General features: G+C 36.3%; 2 protein-coding genes across 3 annotated transcripts; one reads left to right on the forward strand and one right to left on the reverse strand.

The window, feature by feature from the left end:
* The first annotated feature begins 509 nt into the window (after nucleotides 1-509).
* Nucleotides 510-7,152, forward strand: LOC137953202 (protein yippee-like At5g53940). Of its 2 annotated transcripts, none has more exons than XM_068800477.1 (6): nucleotides 510-696; nucleotides 842-945; nucleotides 1,708-1,751; nucleotides 5,990-6,098; nucleotides 6,645-6,700; nucleotides 6,788-7,152. In XM_068800477.1, exons 2-6 carry the CDS (start codon nucleotides 850-852, stop codon nucleotides 6,861-6,863), a joined length of 381 nt encoding a protein of 126 aa, XP_068656578.1. In that variant the 5' UTR covers nucleotides 510-696; nucleotides 842-849; the 3' UTR covers nucleotides 6,864-7,152. The 2 variants fall into 2 exon arrangements, with proteins under 2 accessions (XP_068656578.1, XP_068656577.1); XM_068800476.1 differs by having other exon boundaries at nucleotides 511-700; nucleotides 6,788-7,150.
* An 11,745-nt stretch (nucleotides 7,153-18,897) lies between these two features.
* Nucleotides 18,898-21,812, reverse strand: LOC137953916 (pentatricopeptide repeat-containing protein At3g62890-like). The gene is made up of 2 exons (XM_068801469.1): nucleotides 19,526-21,812; nucleotides 18,898-19,424 (listed from the first exon to the last, which is right to left on the reverse strand). The coding sequence occupies exon 1, from the start codon at nucleotides 21,667-21,669 to the stop codon at nucleotides 19,744-19,746; it is 1,926 nt and encodes a 641-aa protein (XP_068657570.1). The 5' UTR covers nucleotides 21,670-21,812; the 3' UTR covers nucleotides 18,898-19,424; nucleotides 19,526-19,743.
* Between the last annotated feature and the right edge of the window lie 1,800 nt (nucleotides 21,813-23,612).

Raw genomic sequence — 23,612 nt, forward strand, 5'->3', positions numbered from 1 at the left:
ATGGGCTCATGACAAAATGAAAATACTGACTATAATTTATTAAAAGATAATTTTGCGATTTTAATTGTAAGAAAATAAAAAAGTGTAAGACCCTCAAAACAGTTCATATCCTTGGCCTAATCTCATTCTCCTCCATAAAATCAAGGTATAAAAATTAATTTTATTCATTTCTTAAGTAAAATTAGATAGAGGAAAGGACATCTTTCTCCCCATATGACTGGGTGCTTGATCTCAGTGGTAAAGAGTTAGATAGAAAACAATACCATAGAGATGGAGGGGAAGGCCCTGAGTATTTTCTAATTAGTGTTATGTTTTAATTTCTTTTATATTTTAAAATTTTATTTTACTTCCCTTGAATACATAAGCTGCCACCTTACAAGTAAAAGTTTACTCGTGACGTAGTAGTGCAGTTGGCAAGGCCCTACCTTGGAGCAGTTGAGTTAGTCATTCGGTTTCCTCGAGATAAACACGGAAATCTCGTTTGGACGTGGGACCACGCAGAAATTTGCCATTTCCGCGTGGCCGCACGACCAGAGTCATCCCTGAAACAGCACAGGCAAAGCAGCTTTGCTGCTTCTACAGCTCTGTTCCCTGCGCTTGAGCGAACAAAAGAGTAAACAGTGGACGGAATAGAAGGGCGTTGAGCTAAAGAAAGGCCTGCCCAACGCCAAAAATCTTCTGAAATTTTTGAAGGGAGTAGGTGCGTCTGCTTCTTTGTCCCGTGTCAGTATCCGTAGATTTTTTTTCTTGCGACTTATTCTTTATGTTCAATTTATCTTTTTTTTGTGGTGATTGTGTTTGGTTATTTGGATTCAACTCCAATTGCCGTTTGAACAAGAAGGAGGAGCAATGGGAAGGATTTTTCTGGTGGAACTAGAAGGCAGGATTTATAGATGTCAGTACTGTCGGAGTCATCTGGCTCTCGCCGATGATCTTGTTTCCAGGGTATCATCTTAAAACTTTTTTAATGTTTATGGAGTTATTTTGCGGCGTGGATTTTCTTTCTTATTACCTAACCAAAATTTTCCTTCTATTTTGCCCCTATTGCTTTTTCTAATCATCTGTATCGAAACATAAATGCAAGTTTTAAGTTAAAATATTCGCTAGGTTAAATGTTTTGTGAATTTTTTAATTATAGTTCTTAACACAGAGTTAAAGGAAAACGTTTTTAATTTTTACTGAATGGCTGATGATTCCCGTTCCTTCATCTTCTTCTTTCTAGTTCGTTTCTAAAGCGAATTGCTATTGCAGAGCATTTGGAGTTCGATTGGCATTTGAAATGTTTAAATCCTCCTCCAGAGAATTCACTGGCTTTTCAAATCTAGCTTTGTGATTACTTCAACAAACACTACAAACAGATGCCAGTGAAAAAACCAAGTCCATTGAAAGCCACTTTGGAATATTATCTTGAGATAAAAGAAGGCTTCTACATTAACATGAGTTATGGTGTTAACATCTGGGTACTGGCAAATTAAATTTCTAACTGGGAAGTTACGATTTCATTGTGATTAGTTAATGGAAAATTTAATCAATTATTACAAAAAGGAAATGCAAAGAAAAGTAGAGAGATAGACTGGCAAAACATATCTTAATGTTTGCCCTTACAGTAACTAATTCAGAGACAGTAAAGGGACAACACCTCCCTGACACTTGCTTTAGTGGTTATTTTATATTTTCTCTAAGTGTTGGTTTACATTTACCTTACAGGCTTTCCATTGCCGACGTGGGAAAGCATACCTGTTCAATAATGTGTAAGTTCCCCTTGACTTTGTCATATGAATGATCTTGCTTATTGCATTTTCATGTTTTTTCCTCTTTCATGAGGTTCTTCCATGATAGCCTACCTCATAGCAAAGACTTACTTCGGTGCTGACTAGATCTGTATATAATAGAGTGTTTGTGGATAGTATGTGAATTGGAAATAGATAATGCATTACATTAAATGTTAAGGATGATAAGTTTCGTTACTCATAAATAAAGGTGAGTTTATCTCTCTGCCATGCTCATAGCTCAAGATTCCCTTGTGCACCAGTTGGTATAACTTTGTTTCATGAAGTGAGATATGTTTTGAAATATTCAGTTTTACTTTTTATTTTTTGAAAGAGGTGAATTTGATTCAAAAGCAAAAAGGCAAAAGAGCAAAATTAGGTAGGGAGCCCAAAAAACATCGTGAGATTGCAGGTCGCTCCATTTTTTAGCAAGAGAGTCAGCAAATTAATTGGCTGGTCTCTGTACATGACTCCTACCACAATAAAAAAGGCTAACAATGCAAAATAACTAAAATCAACCACAATATTTCAAGCTTGCCAATGCTTCACTCAACTAATACAAATTCTTATTCTCATACTGTTCTGGGGATAATGAGTTTAATTTAACCAAAGTGCTAAGTGACACTTTCTTGTTTAAGTTCTTAGCACCTATTGAGGCTAATATTTGCCTCATAACAATGTTCTTCTATAGTGGATGATCGGATGCTTTAGTGACAAAACACTTAGGGACTTTCAATCACTAAGGCAATTCGTTTAGCATGGATTAGTATGTCCAAAGATCAGCATCTCCTAATTACAATATATGGTTGTCTATTCGATTGGTTATTTTTTATAACATTGACAGGAAATGTGTTTACTTCATATCTTTCAGATAACTGTTCAGGTTAAATGGGGTGTGAGCTCTTATGTGTCTAGTAATTTATAAGCTCATCAAATTTGAGTCTTATTTTCTGCTTATGCTAAAGTTTTTGTTTCTTTTTGCTGTAGTCATACTGCAAATTGCTTTCACTTATCCATGCGTGCCAAGTTGGTATAAAGTGGATTGACATTTTTCTATGGAGTCTTGACTCCTCATGGGTCTCCACAGAAGCTTCATTATACTTGTGCCAACGGACCATCCTTAGCCTGGAAACTGCTGGGCCTCTCCGGAGTGCTCCACTTTATCTGATGTCTAGGATGCGAGAAGATATTAACTTGGAACAATCTCAAAATATGGGGATGATTAGTGCACTCTTTTGTAAACCGTGCGATGTTGCAGAGGAGTCATTGGAAACCTGTTCATCCATGGCCCATTCAGCCATAAGGTCTGGGGTGCTGTCTTAAATAGGTTTGGAATTCAAATGGCTACCCCTCTCCCCTGTCCAGAGTTTCTCTGTCAATCACATTCATGGGGTCTACCAGAAAGGGGCAAAATTCCCTGGAAAGTAGCCTGGCTGCAGTTCCTTGGGGGTTATGGCAGGAATTAAATAGCCATACCTTTGCTAAGCATCCTTAGTAGGTGCTATCATTGCGAACATTCTTCTTCTTATCTTTTACTGGGCCAGCGCCCCAAAAGGTATTCCCTCTCCCTAGCTCCATTATCAGGAGGCATCGGAAGATTATAGCACCTTTCTCTGAGCAGCTTTGTAAGCTGGTCTCCTCATATTTGTGACATAAAGATGAACTTCTATGGTAGCTCCATGGGCAATCCTGGCCAAGCGGGGGTTTGGGGTGCTGGCTGGCTGGCTTTAAAGAATCATGATGACAGCATCCTTCTTGAATACTCAAGCTCCATTGGAACATTTGATTCAAATGAAGCAGAAGCTTGTGTCTTGCACCAAAGATTGAAACTCTACCACAGGTCATTCACATCTCTTTTTGTAATGGGACTGAGCAAGTGTATTAAATAGGTCAAGACAAACTTCTGGTGGTTGACTCATGTTTTCAATAAAAAAAATTATTTTTGGAAGCACCTAGATATCTCATGGCGAAAAATTCCTAGGTCTGCTGATCAAGTAGGGTTGACTCTCTTGTGAAGGAGGGTGTCTTTCACCAATCCCTTATTGTAGGGAGCTCCCTCCCTCTTTTATTGTAAGGACTTTCGTGTCTTTCCCTAGACAATAAAAACCACATTAAAAACAAAAAAAAAATTCCTCACCTACCAGTCATATATATGGCTCTTAGAAAGCATTAAGTCCGTAAAAATCATTAATGATTAGGATAATGTGTTGGGAAGGAAACATGGATTGGCAAGGAGTGCTGGAATCGCGTGCTGTCACAAAGGTGAGGGTTACCTGATCCAAAGTGAAAGCCTTCATATAGTGAGCCGTTGTGATGTAACCACAGAAAAGTGGTGGACTTTTATGTACTTATGGAGTCCAACTTGGGCATGCACATCAGGTTGGCCAGTCTAGTGCGTTTCAAGTTTGAAGGTGTGGCTTTCTTCATCCATCACCTTTAGAGCTCTAAGTGTATTCGTTTGGTATCTAAAGCATATTGAATCTTCTTTTGGTTTATATGGAGTTATTATTTATTTATTTATTTTCAAATGGTGAATCACTTTTGTTCGATAGGCTGAGCAAACAAAGAGTACAGCGTGAAGACAGTCTAAGAATACAACATGGAGCACAACGTAAACTGCAGCTTAGTTCAATCATAATCTAGAGTGAAAGATAGGGTCCAAAGGCCAAGCAAGCCCTGTATACTTCGAGTTGGCTGATCTTGAGACCTTGTGCGAAGCAATATGCCAATTTACAGCCAGATGAGCAACTTTATAAAAAAAAATGCCTAGGCTCCACTGTGGGGAGGCTTCCTTGCTCACCCAGCCAACAACTAAAGCCGTGTCCCCCCTTTCACTATCAATTGCCTTATTGAAACTCTGCTTGATTAGCTTTGATACCTGTTGACATGGCTCTTGTTTCTGCCTCATTTGATCTACAACACCTTGCTGGCCCAGAGAAAGCCAGCAGGATTTCCCTGTGCTGTTCTTAAATGACAATGTCTGCTGGGCTGGGTTGCATTGGGATGACATATCAAAATTGTCTTCAAGTAGTTTACCAGAGGGGGTTCCCATGGGACCACAATGGAGGGCTTAAGAGCACCAAAGTTCATTACCTTCCTCCAAAATTTTCTTAAGATTGAACTTGGACATGTTGTGGATGGACCTTGCCCAAAGCAGTGTCAGTGTATAGTCTTCTCTATATCCCCTCCGAGTGAGCTGGACTGACCCTCAAATGTTCTGCTGTTTCTCTCTAACCAGATATGCCATGGAACTGTTGCTACTGATGGTTTCCAATGAGCCTTTCCATACTTTGGCAATGGCCAGGAATGGCATTGCCGGAGGAACTCAGAGAAAGTGCTAGGCTTGCAAATAGATTTATCAAATTTTGATATTAAGGAATCCCATACTGACCTGCCGAAGTTGCATGGAGTAAGAGGACGTGTAGCTTTCATCATCAATTAGCTTTGAAGCTCTTAGCGTATTGATTAGATATTTAATGCGTTGAGTCTTCTTTTGGTTTATATGGAGTTATTGCAGAATGGATATCAAATGAGTGCTCATATGATATATATATATAGTGAAATTCGTTAATTTATTTATCCCTGCAATATTGCAAAATTTTCAAGACAAGAGTCTGAACCATAAAGTAACTATTATTTTCACTGGAGAGACTGGCCAGCCTCCTGTTTCTATATACAGCAGATAGATTATTCCCACCCTTACCCCTCACTGCAAGAGCTGAGGGCATTTTCTCTGCCAACTATTACCTGATTTCTGTTTAGATCAAAATGATGATTATGGTAGCTCATTTATAGTCATCTGATTTTGAATCACTTGATTGGTGATCTTTCAAGTGGAGATTGGCTGCAGGGAAATAAACTTCCTGTCTTTTTGCATTTTGTCTCGAAAGTTTTTCTTATCTTCTCATACTTTTGTTTTAGTTCATATCTTTCTTTCTTTATGTTGAGCTCCTGTGACAGCTAATCCATGCCTTGTCTTTTTAATTTTTTCTTTATATAGTATTAACTATTCGTGCATTGATGGTTGGCTATGGTTAAAATTCAGATTTTTTTTTCTATTGTATTAGTTTGATGTCAAGTGGGGATAACATCCTGTTTGCACAGAGCCCTTGGGTGACCTTTTTTCTTGTTAAATCAATGCTTGAACTCAATCCTGATTTTCCTTTGAAATATTAACTTAGAACTTTTTGAATTTCACAATTTTGTGATTTTTGTTTCAGGGTGAATATCTCCGTAGGAGCCCAAGAAGAGAGGATGATGCTCTCTGGAATGCACACGGTTGCAGATATATTCTGCTGCTGCTGTGGTCAAATTGTTGGCTGGAAATATGTAAGAAAAAGATTTAGCATTTTCCTAATGTACTTTTACTTTCCCATGAAGTAAGGTCCATCATTCAGTCTGATTTTCACATGACCTTGTGAAAATTTATTTGGGGAAGAGAGCTTGTTATCTGACAGAAAAAGTGAGTCATATCGTGTGTGTGTGACCATTCTCCTAGCCCCTTTTGAGCAGCTTACATGTTTAATGGCGGCTGATAAGTAAATTTTGAGTGGAGAAATTCTCTCTCACAGTTAAACCTGTTTGATGAATCTTGTTGTGTGCTGAGATTTCCTGTTGCCTGCTATTAGTGGCTTGCTAGTGCAGTGTCTTTTTCATATTCCATTTTGGCTGGCAAAAAAGTTGAAAACTCTTCAAATTTATGAATATAAAAGTGCTTCAATCCTTGCTCTCCTCTTTTGGAAGTTGGGGCACTCTGTTAGGTGAGTTAGGACCAACCTACTCTTGCTTCTAATACAACTCCATAAAAGGGAAATCACTATGGTCGTAATGTAACTAGTTATTGACTGCTTCTAACTAGTTTTTATTAATTTTCAGGAGGCAGCCCATGATAAAAGTCAAAAGTACAAAGAAGGAAAATTTGTTTTGGAAAGGTCACCACATTTTACTAAGAAACATCTTTGATGTGGCAACTGATTTATACATTGTCTTTTCTAAAATGCTTCCTTTTTCATGGACAGAGGGCGGATTGTTGATGGGATTGATTCAGAATTCTTTCTGGATAATCGTCCAAGTGGGAGTGATGCGGAGGACTAGGGAAAGGGTATCTGTTCATTGTATTGTTGGTATGGTAATTTCCACACTGTACTGGTCAAATAGAAAGCAAACAGAGTTCCGTGTCAGGTTCAGTGAACGGTCGCAACGATTTGAGACTTAAAAAGGGTTTGCCCAAAAGCATTATGTGCTCTGTTTATCCTCATAATATGAACCATTGCTTGTTATGATTGCCGCGTAAATGGTCATTTGTGTGAATAGAGAAAAAATTCGATTTTGTTTAGTAAGAATCCAGTAAAGATTGAAGATGCTCTCTCTCTTTCTCTCTCTCTTATGGGCGGCTCAGTGCACCTGAAAGATGCTATATAAACGGTTTATTTCCTGTTAATGGTCAGTAAATGTACCATGTAAGTGTTCATCTTCTTCTTCTTTACTAGGATTGGTATGAATCTCTTTCTAGAATTGTCTGCGCTCAATCCAACTCGGTGACGGAGAACAGTATTTGGACCATTCTTGCTTTTCTTCTCAAACGGCTTCTGCACACGAGGCCGAAATTCACCATTTGTTTTCACTTAGAAGTTGAATGTTTTATTTTTTTTGTCTCAGCATTTTCGACCAAATATGGCGTGGTGTCACGAATGTTAAGAAAAGATCGGAAAGAGTCGTTGGCAGATGTGAAGGATGAGGCCAGAAAGAGGCCAGCCAAGCGGGAAGGGAAAGATTGTTCAGAAGGGAGAGGGACAAAGTGGAGGTGGTGGGAAGCTTTGAAATAGACGAGGACTAAAGCTGTAGAAGAGTTGAGAGGAGTGGAGGGCATGGATTCGATATAAAAGTGTACCAAAAGAGGAAAATAGAAGAATATGTTTCCTTATTTTTAGGTCTAACCCATTATTCCCTTATTCGACAATAGAGTGGGAGAATCGAATTGGTTGGAAGTTTGTGGGAGAAGGAAGTATGACTCTAGGCTATGAATTATACTTAGGCTTGGAATGTAAAACATGTAATATAACAATTTTATAGTAAAAAGTCAATCACATACCATAGGAGACAAAAGAATTTTTGTTATCAATGTTTACCGATTGATATTCACCGCCCTAGAACTCTTGTTTGAGAAATTCCACTATATAAACTCTACTAGCTGGAATTTACACAAAGAGATTTTGGTTCGTTAAGTGTAGCTCAAACATACGCTTTTACAAATACAATCTCTTCAAGAGATTGGATAGATTTTAGCTCTACCTGACCTTTTCTCTATGTGAGGTTTGGTGGGGTATTTATAACTTCCCCAAGCCAAACTAGTTGTAATTTGCCTGTTTGTAAAAGTCAATGCTTGGATTGATCAGTTCCTGTAAAGTGATTAATCGATCAATCGTGTGTAATAGCTATTTTTCTATCAAAATGTGATTTATTGATCAATGGTATGATCGATCAAAATCTTCCCCTTGGCCTTGACATGTTAAGTTGATCGATCATTGCCAGGGTATGATCGATCAATCAAAATTTCTTCTGCCAATGCAATGCAAGAATGATTGATTAGTGAACTTCCTATGATCGATTATGCTTTATGTCCCTGACTGGAAAGATTTTGTATGATCGTCGGTCATGTCAGATGATCTATCATTCAATGTAAAACTTGTTTCCCTAGATAGTATTGAGAAATCAGAAGAGGAAAATAGAAGAATATGTTTCCTTATTTTTAGGTCTAACTCATTATTCCCTTATTCGACAGTAGAGTGGGAGAATCGAATTGGTTGGAAGTTTGTGGGAGAAGGAAGTATGACTCTAGACTATCAAGAAACAGAAAGGAGGAAGATAAAAATGCTGAACGACGAAGGTGAAAAGCTTTTGACAAAGAGAAATTGCTTCTGTGCACCTAAACCAAGGAAGGAGAAGTTGGCATTAGAATCTTAAGAGCTTAGAGAAGATGTTAAGAGAGGTGAGATGCCTTGGATGTGAATCCAATACTATAGTGGAAAATAAAAAATAAAGGGAAATGGGTGGTGCAGTAGGGCATGAGGTAGAGATTTATGAAGACTTTTAAGGGGTTAGCTAACAAATTAAGATTATGTGATTCAGGGTACAGGGGGTGTGATGTATACTTGGTATAATGGAAGAACAAGATTAGAGTCAGTGAGTGAGACTAGATAAAGCTTTATGTAGAATAAACTAGAGAGAGAACTAAGATAATCATAGTTAGTTCACTTATAAAGAATAAACTTGGATCAATGTTCCATAAGCTTAGGAGTAGGCAAAGTCGGAATGAGGAAGAAAAATGGGTTTAAATTCCAACCAATGTGGTTTGGACATGAGGAGTTTTGTGAAACAATGGATAAGTCATGGGTAAGCATCTCCCACCCTTTCACAAGTTCAAGTTCAGCTGATTTTTTCGTAAGAAATTAAAGAGATTGAGTGAAACACTAAATTTGTAGAACAAAGAGAAGTTTAGAAACAATAGTGAAAAGTTAGGAAGGAAAAGTTGTTAGCTTGGTGGCTTCTTAAGAGGGGGATGAATTATACTTAGGCTTGGAATGTAAAACATGCAATATAACAATTTTATAGTAAAAAATCAATCACATACCATAGGAGACAAAAGAATTTTTGTAATGTTTGCCGATTGATATTCACCGCCCTAGAACTTTTGTTTGAGAAATTCCACTATATAAACTCTACTAGCTGGAATTTACACAAAGAGATGTTGGTTCGTCAAGTGTAGCTCAAACACACGCTTTTACAAATACAATCTCTTCAAGAGATTGGATAGATTTTAGCTCTACCTGACCCTTTCTCTATGTGAGGTTTGGTGGGGTATTTATAACTTCCCCAAGCCAAACTAGTTGTAATTTGCCTGTTTGTAAAAGTCAATGTTTGGATTGATCGGTTCCTGTAAAGTGATTAATCGATCAATTGTGTGTAATAGCTATTTTTCTATCAAAATGTGATTTATTGATCAATGGTATGATCGATCAAAATCTTCCCCTTGGCCTTGACATGTTAAGTTGATCGATCATTGCCAGGGTATGATCGATCAATCAAAATTTCTTCTGCCAATGTAATGCAAGAATGATTGATTAGTGAACTTTCTATGATCAATTATGCTTTATTTCCCTGACTGGAAAGATTTTGTATGATCGGTGGTCATGTCAGATGATCTATCAATTCAATGTAAAACTTGTTTCCCTAGATAGTATTGAGAAATCAGTCCAAGTGGGATGATCGATCATGCTTTATAGCATGAAATGGTCGTGTTCTGGATAATCGATCAATCGATCATATTTTATAGACATGGCTTGTGCACTTCTGGATGATCGATCATTGTTAGAGCTTGATCAATCATTCATGTGTCAGTCCATTTAATTTAAATTTAAAAGCATGAGAGTGAATAGTCAGGAACACAAATCATTTCCTCCCTTATGATCTATGAGAGTTACATTCTTGAACAACTTCCATCAAGTGTTTCCACACAATCGAAGCCAATAGAATTTTTTGGCCTTTACTTGTTTGTTGCTTATTTTTCAAATGAAGTGAGCAGGAACCCATTCTTTATAGTGCACTATCAGTTTCTAAATAAAATTTTGAAAATTGTCCATTCGTTTACAAGATTGATGTGCCCTTTTTTTAAAAGGAAGACTACTTTCCTTGAGTAACAAAATGGCATTATTCAAGAAAAGGAAAATTGCTTCATATTTTTTAAGATAATAATAGATGAAAAGTAAATGAATATTGTAAGAACTAGAACATTGGACTTATTGAACCAAGTTTCTTTATAGAAGGGTGATGAACTAGCCCAATAGGCAAGTCTTATCTAGACAAAGCTTGAGGCATAAAGTGAAATAGCTTGAACTTAACAGTTCAGAGTAAAACAAGGTTTCTTACAACATATTAAACTTGAACTTCTGTAATATCATGAATAAGTAATATCCTTATGGAAACTTCAAACATGCTATAGATAACAACCTATTTAATAACTTATGAATTGGTAAGAAGCTTGATGATTATTCAAAGTTCAGACTAAACAATGGCCCAAAAATCCAAAAAAAGATTAGAAAATGACACAAAGAAAGATCTATCTGTGCATACCAAGGTGAAATGGTCTTTTTACTATTAGTGTCACGAACTGGGTATTTATGTTCATTCTTAGATCACCATTGACTCTCCAGTTACATTGTAGCTTAATGCCTTAGAGAAGCAAAGAAAAAACAACATAAAAGAAAACTCAAAATTCAAGTAGAATCATGAGCTTTAATTGACTCAAGAAGATAAAGAAATTCAAACAACTAGAAATTACATGTTTTGAGGTTACTTAAGAGTACTACTCAATGTAATTCTATATCTATATAGTATAATTGATGACTTGAGTTCGAAAATATTTAGGTAGATAATAGAAAACTAAAGATGTTCAGTTAGCATTTTTACAAGTTTATGTAACTTCTAAAGTTATTTAATAAGTTTTAATGATTGTATAATGTTTACATATTTTAAAAAACTTATTTCTTAATTTTTTTGTTGCTTCATATTTTACCATTTATACATGAGAAATGGTCCTAATGGAAGAAATGGATGGGTTTATTTATTTACCCATTTTAAATGATGAAAATACAATGTGATCATATTTTAAGGGTAATTTGTGAGGTCAACCTTTTTAGATATCTTATTTTTAAGGGTATTATTCAAATATGATATCTTAGATGTTCTTAAATCTTAGATCCTCATAAACATGAGCAAATCTCACAGCCCATGAACGTCCATTAAATGGTAAAATCCTTAAAAGAGATATGTAGAGACAGATGAAGCCTCCAAGGATGCAAATGGGCATGGCAATGGTGATCTTGACTCTTGGATACAATGAGCTAGAAGAGAAATCTTTCCTTCGAAAGGGATTTATGGCTTTGAAGGAGAGCATAATCCCAGGGAAGTAGATGAAGGGGAAGACGTCAGGTGGGCAATTGGGGAAGGCATTGGAGAAAACCTTTGGGGTTTGAGAAAAAGAGGAAGACATCAAAGAGTGTGACCATGACAGAAATATGGAAGCCATGATTGAGAACATGCAAAGATGAAAATATTCATCTTCGTACTCTTCTTCTTTATTGTCTTTTTTCATCTTTATGGAGACAAAAGGATACATAAATTTACGTTAATTTACATGAATACTCTTGTTTCTTTAATAAAACTAATTACACTAACATTCTCCCTCAAACTGGGTTATACATATAAAAACTCCTAGCTTTTACATAAACAAAGAATATCCTTTTTGTTTAAAGCTTTCATAAAAATATCACCAAGTTGTTCAAACAACCTAATATATGAAATAGAAATCTTCTCACTCAATATTGTATCTCATATAAATTGAGAATCTACTTTACATGGTTTTTTATCTTGTAAAACACTGGAGTACTTGTAATAAAAATAACAACTTAATTGTCACAAGCCATTTGCATTGGTATTGAAGTAGGAACTTTTGAAGAAGTCATATCAAGGAGTCTAAGATGAGTCTCATGCACAACATATCTTAAAAGTTTTATGGAATCTAAATTGAATCTCATGCAAGAGTAGTTTGACAAGAGAGAAAACACAAAGGAAAAACCTGGAATAAAGGAGGATGTTTCCAAGTTATGTTTTGTCTCTTTATGTGTAGCTTAACAAGTTATATTTTTTTATATAATTGAAAACTTTTGAAATATTTTTTTTAGCAGGATTCAAGTTGTATTTCTTTATAAAAGGACATAGATCTAAGAGAGTGTAACATGTCTCTCATATTTTATTCACATATCAATCTACAGATGGTCCCTTACTTCTCTCTTTTCTCACCTTTCCTTTCCATGCTCTCTTCTTATCTCTCTCTTACATGCTTCTTCCTTGAAACTCAACATGGAATCAGAGAAGACAATATATTTACATGAAAAAGGAGAAGAGGATGAAGAAGAAAGGGCAGAAGAAGAAGAAAAAAAAAAGAGTTTTTTTTGTTTTTCCCTTCAGTCTTCTCATTTCTTAGTTCTTATTTTTTTATTAGATTTTGCATTATCTTAGTACAACTTTCATAAAGCAAATTATATATTTCTAAAAATATCTTTGAGTCTAGTTTCTATCACAAAAAGAATTTATGTAATTAGAGTTTTATACAAAGAGAAAATAACATATGAAGTAGCAAAGGTCAGGCAACAGAAAAGTTTCGATTAGCAGCGAAAAAGTTTCAATTTGCGGGATATTTAGTACCAACAAGACCAAAAATTTATATAAAGAATTTTTGAAATTCATAGACAAGCTTAGGTGATATTACTATAAATATCTTGTGTTCTTTGTCTTCTCTTCACTCTCTCTAGAGTGAAGGGTATAGTTATAATTTATGAACTTTTGACGTCTATAAATAAAGTTTAAAGGGGAGGGTTTGGACATCTTCCACAACCCTAATTCTCCAACCTCTTTCTTCTTCTCCAAATTCGTCACTCTTCTTCTTCTCCTCCTCAACCTTTTCTCCACAACTCTCCTTCTTATCCTCACCCCTTATTCCTCTTCTACTTTGATTATATATCATGAAATCCTAAGTTTTAACATAGTATCACAATAGATAGCTTAGGATTCCATTTTTATTTTTATTTTTACTCGATTGGTTACAGAAAGAGATTAAGCTGCTATGCTTTGATCAAGACTTACACAAGGTGTGTTTTTTTTATTATTGAAACTACCATGGTTCAGAGTATGTTAGAAAGGTATTATGTTGTACATTGACTTTGCTTGCTTACTAGATACGTATGGAAACAACATTGATGTTTTTTTTGCCTTTAAACAACATATTATCTATCTACTTCTTGGATTGAATTCTGGTACTTGTTTTTCCTTGGAGGGATCGGAGTTTCTTTCTAGTGTTTTTGGTTTTTGGTGATCCATTTATTTCTTGGCACTCGACAAAGATGACGATGAATAGTATTGATCCACTCTATTCAGATTACGTCCCAGAGATAGAAATTGTCATGGATCCATTTGCTTCTAATTAGTTCTCCTAGAAGGCAGCAATTGCCAGTACTGGTCAGCTTCCTTCCAGATATGACATATTATTTTTTGAGACGAAATGATGGTTGCTTGTGATCTTTTCTGTCAGTTTCCGCCTTTGCTTCATCATGGTTGGTATTCTGCTGAAGGTTCCACGTTCCTGATCACTAGATGCTCTCTGGACGTTGCTTTTTGGATTATATTTCGCTTTGGGATATCATGAGTCTTGGAAAGTTGCCTCCAAGAAAGCGAAGATTATTGGCCTGTAACTTACTCTGTCTGGAGGACGTAACTTGCTTTGTTTGTTGGTATCATAACTCCTTGGGATACCAAGTACACTTATCTGTTGACACAACCCATCTTTGGCTTATTGCTATTATGGAAGTTTATCGATGAGATCTCTTCTTCATTTTGCATTGTTGGCATATCCCATCTTCGACGTACTTCAATTAAGCACCAAAGTGCCTCATAATTTTTAGGGTATCTTCCTCATTGACTCGTCTTCTTTCCATAGAAAAAAATCACATTTCGCTAGCTTGTCATTTCTTTGGCATTTATCTTATTTCTGACATCTCATTCCGCAAACAAAGTACACTTATCCTCGTAATTGATAGCTTCGTCAAGTGTATCTGCCAAAGATTGCTACACTATGACAGATTGTCTTGACAACAAGTAGTATTTGCTACATGATTCATTTCTGGAAGTCGTATTCCAAGTTGGTGTAGATCTTATCTCACATCTAATTTTATCCCAAGTTGACTCAAATGGAATTTTTTGAGCCTGATATTGGAAATTCATGCTGTTAGTGGAATTATATTCTTACTATTGTTAATTCGAGTTTATTAATCTTGAGTTTATTGTTGTCATGTTATCAAATCCAAGTTAATCTCAGATTAATCCTAGCTTGATATTGGTACATATTTCTGAGCCCGATGACACAGTAGCTTGGTCGGCTTGACTCAGTCTCTTGACTCGGCTTAACTTGGGATCTTAACCCAGCTTGACACGCTTTGGATTATCACTGTTAATAGCTTGTACTACAATGACTCTTAAAAAACTAGAGGCCAAAAGACAGTTTCTTCAAAAAAATTTACATTACTTCAGAAAATAAAGTGTCTGATGACTTATATAAATAATCATGCCACCTCCCACCAGATTTCTCCTATTGTTGCTACCTCTATAACAGGTATGGTCTCAACTACTGCTCCATCTTGGATCATTAACTCTAGAGCCTCTAAGCACTTGATAGGTAATGGTACTCTCTTGAATTCTATAACTCCTTGTTTAATTGACAAATTTGTTTCCATACCTGATGGATCCCAAACCAAGGTACGTGGGTGGGGTCCACATTTGCTACACCTACTTTTCATTTAAAAGAGGCCCTATTTGTGCTTGAGTTTTCATTAAGTATTTTATCTATTAGTCAACTCACGAAAAAAATTAATTGTTCCATCACGTTTTCTCCCATCTCTTGTGTTTTTCAAGATCTGAAGACAAAGAGTTAATGGATCCCAAATCAAGGTACATAGGGTGGGATCCACATTTGCTACACATACTCTTCATTTAAAAGAGAACCCATTTGTGCCTGAGTTTCCATTAAATTTTTTATCTGTTAGTCAACTCACAAAAAAAATTAACTGTTCCATCACTTTTTCTCCCGACTCTTGTGTTCTTCAAGATCTAAAGACAAAGCAGGTTATTGGTGGAGGCCTCGAAAGAGGGGGGGCTCTACTGTCTTGATTCACTAGCACTAACGGCCACCACTAATGCTCAACATACGGCTCTTCAGTGGCACAATAGGTTAGGACATCCTTCCCTTCAATCACTCAAACAAATTATTCATACATTACAGTCCTTTTCCGGTCTCAACTGTGAAGATTGTTAAGTGAGTAAACACCAGTGGAGTACTTATTCCCCTCGCAGTGAAACCAAGAGTGTTGCCCCATTTTCTTTAGTTCATACCGATATATGGGGCCCTATGAACATCTCCAATGTTTCCCAGTCTAAGTATTTTGTTCATATTAAAAGAGAGATCAAAAGTCTTACCTCTTTTTAAATCGTTTTTGCCATGATTTCTACTTAGTTCAAAACTACCTTAAAGACTATTTGATCAAATGCCAAGGAAAATCTATCTTCAAACTTCCAAACTTTTTGCCAGGATCACCAAACCTCTTGTGTCTACACAACAAAATAGTGTAGCTAAAAGAAAAAATAAACACCTTATTGATGTTGCCTGTGCTCTACTTCATCATATGCATATGCCTCATTTCTATTGGCCCATGCTCTTCTTACCACATGTTATCTTATTAACATGTTACCCTCTTCAATGTTTGGTCAACAAATACCATATTCTTGTCTTTTTCTTGGTGATAAACTATTCTCTCTGCCTTTGAGAGTTTTTGGGTGTACTTGTTGTTTATAATACTTCCACATATACTACTAAATTGGATCTCAAAGCACTTAAATGTATTTTTTTGGGGTACACTCGTACTCAAAAGGATATGTTTGTTATAATCCGTTTCTTTGGAAATTGTTTGTTTCTCGTAATGTCACATTTTTTAAGGATCAAATTTTTATCGATCCACCAGTGCCCTGCTTGGTTTTTTCTGCTGCTAACGAGTTTACCATGAAAAAAATTAAGAATCTAAGATATGAATAATAGAGAAAAAATTGTGCAAAAGAGAACGCTCTAAGATTACAAGGATATATCAATTTATATCAATACATAATAAAACTACTTATACTAACATTTGGTGAGAAAAAGGAGAATAGAATTGCATCTCTTTTTTGGTTTTTGTAAGCTACATTTTTTTACTTGGAAGCAGTTAATAGTTATTCCTTGGGTCTTCAAAGATTGGGTAATTAGCAATTACCTTTTTAAAGCTAGTCAAAGATCTCTTTTTTTTTTTAAGTTACCTTCAAATATGCATTCAACCTTGTTTTTTTGTTTTTTTTTTCTCACATCTCTTTTCAAGAAAAATATTGAAAACACAATTCTTTACTAATGAAGATTCATGACATTCATGAAAATGGTTGACTAGTCTTCCATTAAAACCTTTTGTTTGTTAATGAATTAGGATTGATTGCACTCAGATGATTTACTCTTATTGTTGTTATTCTTGTTCTAGATCTCCAAATGGTATCAAATGGTTAAAAAGAGTTGCTCTAATATGAAGGGTCAGCTATATTTTTCTTTGTGCTTTTTTTTTTTTTTTTTTTTTTTGGGTTCTCTAATCTCTGCAGTGAGACAATCTCATATTTCATTATCAATATGCTACTGATGTAAGAATTCCAAAAGACCTATGTTAATCAAACTAAAAAAGTTAGTAGTCTTACCACCCACTATGCCTGTCTTCCTATCTGTTTTTCTTTGTTCTTGCCTTACTATCTTTTTGTTTAATTTTTCAAAAAAGTGTTAATCAATTGAAAATTGCTTAAAATATATTTCCCTTATGATGGTTTCAATACTTAAAAAGATGGTGATCTGAATATTATTGAGCTTTGTGTTCAAATAAGATGGTGATCTGAATATTATTGAGCTTTGTGTTCAAATATGACAACACTTGTATATAAGGTTATTTTTCAAATATACCTCTCTAAGATCTCACAAATTGAAATGCATCGATCTAGATGTACTTTTTCATAGTACGATCTTATGATTGAGATTAGTGGTCATATATTGCTCCTAATGAGAATCAACAGGACTATTAGATAATTGGAGAAAAGGATAAAATATGTTGTATCAATTTTTAATAAAAATTAGTATTTCATACGTCATATAAAATAAGAAATAGTTAAAATTGGTAGTTCATCTAAATATATATTTTTATCAACTTTTAGTAAAAATTAATGGTTCTCCGAAAGAGAGATAGAGAGGGCTTTCCCCAAGCCATCATTTTTTTTATATAGCATAGGGATGAATTAGCTTAGGGCACCTTAGAGTGCAAAAATTTATGATTGTAAAAATATTTGTAAAAATTTTGATGTTCATTCAGTCTTTTGATTTGCACTTGACGTGGCTGATCCAATACGAAAAACCATTTGGGGCGAAACAATCGAAACGGCTATCTCAAGACAGCTAAGATAGTCGTTGATCGAACGACTGAGATAGTCGTTAATCATGATTGGATGGCTGATATAGCTGTTTCGCACCAAATAGTTTTTCGTATTGGATCAGCCTTCTTGCACGTGATGTCTAAATTATTAGAGAACCAAGGCCTGAAGTATCTAATCTTAAAATCCTTGAAATTATTGTTTATTTGCTTTTTTTTATCATGTTCATTGATCCCCAAAGAGTTAGCTTCTATATAAAATTTGAAATATTTAAATGCTAATTACCTCAAGGCAAAACATAGTATAGTGAAGAACAGGTCCTCTTGCAAATGATCTACTACTTGATGATGATCATTGGACTCATGCCACTACACCCAGCCACAGGTGCATTCTTTTCTCGTCCTGTCTTTTGGATAGTTTCATTTGCTTATCAGGCTCTTGTTTGCCATTACATTGTACTGGTCTCAACTTAACGCCCAGAGCTAGAACCTGTAGATCAGTCCATGCAAATCCTCCTGCAACTCAACACTATTAACTGGACATTGTTGGCCTGCCAGTGATCAGAGAGCTGAAAAGAGAAAATATATATTTCTATGCTGCTAGCAGTTGCAACGGAATTGGTTTGATTAGAGGCTTCGATGGGTCCAAAAGGATGGTCCTAAATTCCAGAACTGAACCGACCATGCTAAGTATCTCAGGTATAGTTTTCATTTTTTAATATAAAGAGAGAAAAGTAATAACTTTGATATGTGATCAAAAGCAAATAAATAATCATTGAAAAGAGCTCCAGGTTGGTCAAAAGGTTATTTATTAGACCAGTGTTAAATTAGATTTCTCCACTGGTATGAGCTAGAATGTTATCCTCTTCTTCAGATGTTGTAGGGCTTAGAAACAGAGTCCCTATCCAAACTAAACTTCCTCCACTGGTGATATCACACTTAACTATACGATCGTCGTTCCTCGCAGCCTGACGGTTCCTTGCTTTGTCCAAATTCACAGAAAACTAATTGCCCAATGTTATTGGTTTTGTTTTATTTTCCTGAATCATATATATCACTACAGATTAATAGTAAAATGAATATGAAAAGAGTATCCAGAAGTTTGTTATTGCTCAGAGCTTATCCTTTTCTCTGAGAGTAACTATTGAAATGGATATAAATAAAAGAATATGCAGTAAATACTCCTCACCAGATAACCATTTTGCAGTAAAGTGCTGATTAGTTGTGCACCTGATCCTTCTTTTGTATCTGGTACTTTGGTAGTTAATAAGTGCCATTTATGGAAACCTCCAATCTTAATGACAATCCAAATCAGAAAGCAATGTGTCTCTGCCACTGTACATGTTACCTTCATTATGAGAAGTCAACCCCATACACTCCAATCCCACACCATGAAAACCAATGGTTCCAGTTTGCTTCCAACCAAAGGAAGATCATCGAGTAAATGCACAATCGCAGACAGGCGATAAGTCACGTTAGTACATGTGGCCCGTCTGCACTGGTTACATCTATTTCATCTTCTTCTTCTAGGAGCTTTTTTATGCCTTATTTCTCTTTCAGCAATCAACTGCAGAGAAATAAATAAAGATCAGGAAGTCTCCTCAATGCACTCAAATTTCAAAACTTAATCATCTTAATTTTCAGTATGTTCTCAGCTGTGATGCTTACGAGCCACAGGAGTCTTGATATGGAATTATATATTTTGAGATCGTCAAAATGTATTGCTCAAAATCACGGCTTCCACAAGTGCAACAGCCCCTATATGAACCATGTCCAGATGGTTTCATTTCTTTTTACCAGTAATCCATGCAAGAACAAGAGCCTTCAGTAAAATGGTGGAACCGTTTGCTGTCCCTGACTAATATTCCAAATGGTTTCATTTCTTTTTACCAGTAATCCATGCAAGAACAAGAGCCTTCAGTAAAATGGTGGAACCGTTTGCTGTCCCTGACTAGTATTTCTCTCTCATAGATCTTTGACAGCAACTTTGCTACATCATGGCAACTTCCACAAACTCGAAGGTTCTTCACAATCCGAAGTGATGTTCCTGCCACTGTAGAGACCAAGCCAAATGCTATTGCCAATCTCTCGCTATGAAAAGAAAGTTGAACCTCCTTATCTTCCTCACTTATATCATACAAAATATCCCTGGTGTTCACGGAGTGACCAGCCATCTTCAATCTCCTATCCATCTCTTCCAACTTGTCGTATATCTCTACAGTTTGAGGATGACTTCTATCTCCTGCCACAAACTCATGCACTAAACCAACAATCTCAATTGAACTGCAACCTGCCTGTGACTTGACCCTTCTCTCCACCATTAGGGATCTCACTTTCCTTGAGTCATTCCATCTCCCAACAGAAGCATATATGTTTGACAAGAGCACATATCTCCCAGCATGATCAGGCTCACATTCTATAAGTTTCTTTCCAATGTAGCAACCAAGTAACACATCTTTGTGGACCCTACAACCCCCCAAAAGGGCACCCCACACACATGGGTCAGGTTTCATTGGCATGCCTTGGATTAGCTTTTTGGCATCTTCGAGAAGCCCAGCACGTGAGAAAAGATCAACCATGCATGCATAATGCTCCAATTGAGGACTAACAAAGAAAATCTCGCTCATAGCTGCAAAAAATAGTGTACCTTCAGTTACCATACCACCATGACTAAAAGCACCCAAAAGCCCTAGAAACGTAACCTCATCAGGCCTCGATCCAGCTTTTAGCATCTTGGAGAAAAGACTCAATGCTCCTTTTCCATCTCCATACATTGCAAACCCCCCCATCAGTGCGTTCCAAGTTAAGATGTTCTTACAACGGATGTCTTGGAAAACCTTTATGGAGTCCTTCAAGGCACCGCATTTAGCATACATATCCACCAAAGAAGTGCCTAGGGAAGGACCTAATTGTTGCCCAAGCTTTCTTTCAGCATACAAGTGAACCCACCTGCCCAAATCTAAAGCACCCAGATGAGCAGAAGCTGAGAGAACACTCACTAAGACACTTTCATTGGCTTCCACACCCTTAATTTGCATCTCGTTGAACATGCTTAGTCCATCAGAAAATCGGTGCTTCTGGACATATCCCGCAAGCATAGCGCTCCAGGTGACGACATCTTTTTCAGGGACTTCATAAAAAATTTGCTGTGCTGTTTCGAGGTCACCAATCTTGCAATAACCATTGACCAAAGCTGTCCAGGTCACAGTATTTTTTACAGGAATTTCCTCGAACACCTGCATGGCGTTGGCCATATCCCCGAATCTTGCATACATATGCAGCAAAGAAGCTTGTATAAACTGATCGTAACAAAAACCCATCTTGAAAATATGGGTATGGAGTTGGGTTCCTTCGGAAACCGCGAGAAGATCAGCACAAGTACCAACTAGTGAAGGGAAAGTGAAAACATTTGGCTTCTTTTCTTCTTGTAACATTCTATAGTACAGTGTAATTGCGATATATCCTAGATTTGATCTGGAGCATAATTGGATAACTAAATTGAAGTAAAACGGAATTGGAAACTTTATTTGATTGAATACTAATAGTGCATGGTCTACGCAGGATGATTGCAACAGTTCTGAAACAATTCCAATGTCATCTGATAGGCCGTTTGTGATGGTTTGAGCATGGATTGCTTTGATACAAGAAGCGTCCTTTCGGAAATTCTGCAGAAGATGAAGAAGTCGAGGAGCTAAGCTTTGAGAATGGAGGGTTTTCGGCTGGATGAAGTAACGGAATGATGGACTTGAAAGCCATGAAACCTGGTAACGCATCCAAGAAGCATTTTGCCAAAATGGGGCGACTCGGCACATAGATAACCCGAATGAGTTGTCGAATTTATACGATACTTGAAATTAAAACCTTAGAAGAGCAAAAAAACAAACAACTTGCAAGTCTTGATGCATCATGCAGCCACAGATTCAAAGAACCAAGTTACACTATTGTGGTCGGCGAAAATCTGGTGATTAATGACCGAAATTATAAACTAAGGGGAAATTCTTTAAGAACACTAAACCATTCTTGGATTACAATAAAAATCACCAGAAATCTTTTAATCTTCTGTGAACCAAGTTGGAGTGTATTTGGAGTAGATTAGCTTCACTTACCTGAAAAAAAAAAAACAGCCTGATCACATTGTCATAAGGATTTAATTTTACTCCAAATATCTGTCATTCTGAGCACATTGTTGTAGAGAACAAGTAGCTTGATAAAGGGTAGTTTTAATTTCCTTGGTTAGGTTTTCTAGCAAATCGACAGATACTTCACTTTCTTTTTCAATCAAGTTAAAACCCAAATTGTCTGTGTGTTTCGAGGACAAATGGAACTCTGCCATGAAAGACTTCTGAAGATAGGTGACCGTCATCTCCTCTTGGAAGGCAATCAGATGGTTTGCACCTTCTCGTGGACTTGATTCTATAATTTAAAACAAAATAAGAAGATGGAGGCAAGATAGAACAAATCAAGATGGGGAGGGTGCATAGGTGCCAGTGAGTCTCAGCAATGCTTGAATTTCTTGTGCGTTTTTTGCACGTATAAACTCGATCTGGAAGAGAATATTGAAGGTGGGGTGAGGGGCTTTTAGGATGTTTCTTGCTTAGGCTTTTAGTGCTTTTGGATGCTTTGGTGTTTTTACTATCTATCTTTCTTTAAACAAACAACCCTTCACGACTATCTCCACCAGTATATGTTCAAAATTGGCTTGATCTGAATACTTCAAACTCGAGTTCGAACTCAGCCTCAGGCCTAAAATTGGAATCGAGCTCGAACCTAAAAATTCAACCTTTTGAACCTGAGCTCGAGTCGGGTTCAAGCTCCAACCTATATTTATTTTTTTAAAAATAAAATAAATAAATAAAATATTGTGATGACCTTGGTACCATTGAACTTCAAGGTATCAGAGAGGAGTCCAATACTTTGTAATGGAGAATACTAATGTATAATAATCAGCTTAATAGACTTAAAGAGAAAGAGCAAACACTTCCATCAATAGTATTTATTTCATTGGTTAACAACAATATTAGATGTTGAAGGACCCAAAATGGTTGAACAATCGATCATCTTTGAGGTTTCAGGTAAATAACAGTAACTATCAACCAACTAAAGAGAGAATTGACAAGATCAATTAGAGTAAAGAGTATTTTCAAAAAAAAAAAAAACTATGTTAACGAGTTGGCTCACAAGCTAACAAGTCAAACATGGAAAATTTTGAGTTTGACTTGTTACACTTAATGAGCCTTATTTCAAGTTTGAGCTCAAGTTGTACGTTTTTCGAAGCAAGCTCGAATGGTTTGCGAGCCGGTTTGGCTTGGTGCCACCCCTAATTACTGGCGTAAAGGAGTGGATATAACTCTAAATTGCCCTCTTCTTGTATGTCCAAACCCTAACCCCACCTTGCAAGGCGAGCTGAAAACCCTTTCTTACTAAAATTGGGTTGTGTCGGGTTGAGTTCACCCTTTTAACCCAACTCATGCATTAGGTCAAGTTAAACGACAAACCAACTTGACCTCACTTGCCTTGAAAAACCAAAATTTGTGGTTTTCTTCGTACCTTGCATGGTGAGGATGAGGTTGGGGAAAAAACTTGTGTGAGTTTAAGGGAAGGATGAATTTTCTTGAACTTTAACCTAAATGTTTTAAGTACCACAACTTTTAAAAATTAAAGTAGCATATGTATTTAAAAATAAAAATAAAGATCTCTTAATTTTTTTGGGATTTTCTTGATTCTTATTTATTTTTATATTTTAAAATTAGTTCTA

The sequence above is a fragment of the Aristolochia californica genome, unplaced genomic scaffold (genome assembly GCF_029961685.1).
Source record: "Aristolochia californica isolate CCGP_79_NKW_82.1479 unplaced genomic scaffold, dmAriCali1.0.hap1 SCAF_16, whole genome shotgun sequence".
NCBI lineage: Eukaryota > Viridiplantae > Streptophyta > Magnoliopsida > Piperales > Aristolochiaceae > Aristolochia > Aristolochia californica.

Excerpts from the sequence above, each read along its gene's own strand:
- LOC137953202 (XM_068800477.1), top strand. The coding sequence starts at position 850 with ATGGGAAGGATTTTTCTGGTGGAACTAGAAGGCAGGATTTATAGATGT. Across the intron at positions 946-1,707 it reads CCGATGATCTTGTTTCCAGG|GCTTTCCATTGCCGACGTGG; the intron begins GTATCATCTTAA and ends TTTACCTTACAG. Across the intron at positions 1,752-5,989 it reads GCATACCTGTTCAATAATGT|GGTGAATATCTCCGTAGGAG; the intron begins GTAAGTTCCCCT and ends TTTTTGTTTCAG.
- LOC137953916 (XM_068801469.1), bottom strand. The coding sequence starts at position 21,669 with ATGTGCCGAGTCGCCCCATTTTGGCAAAATGCTTCTTGGATGCGTTAC.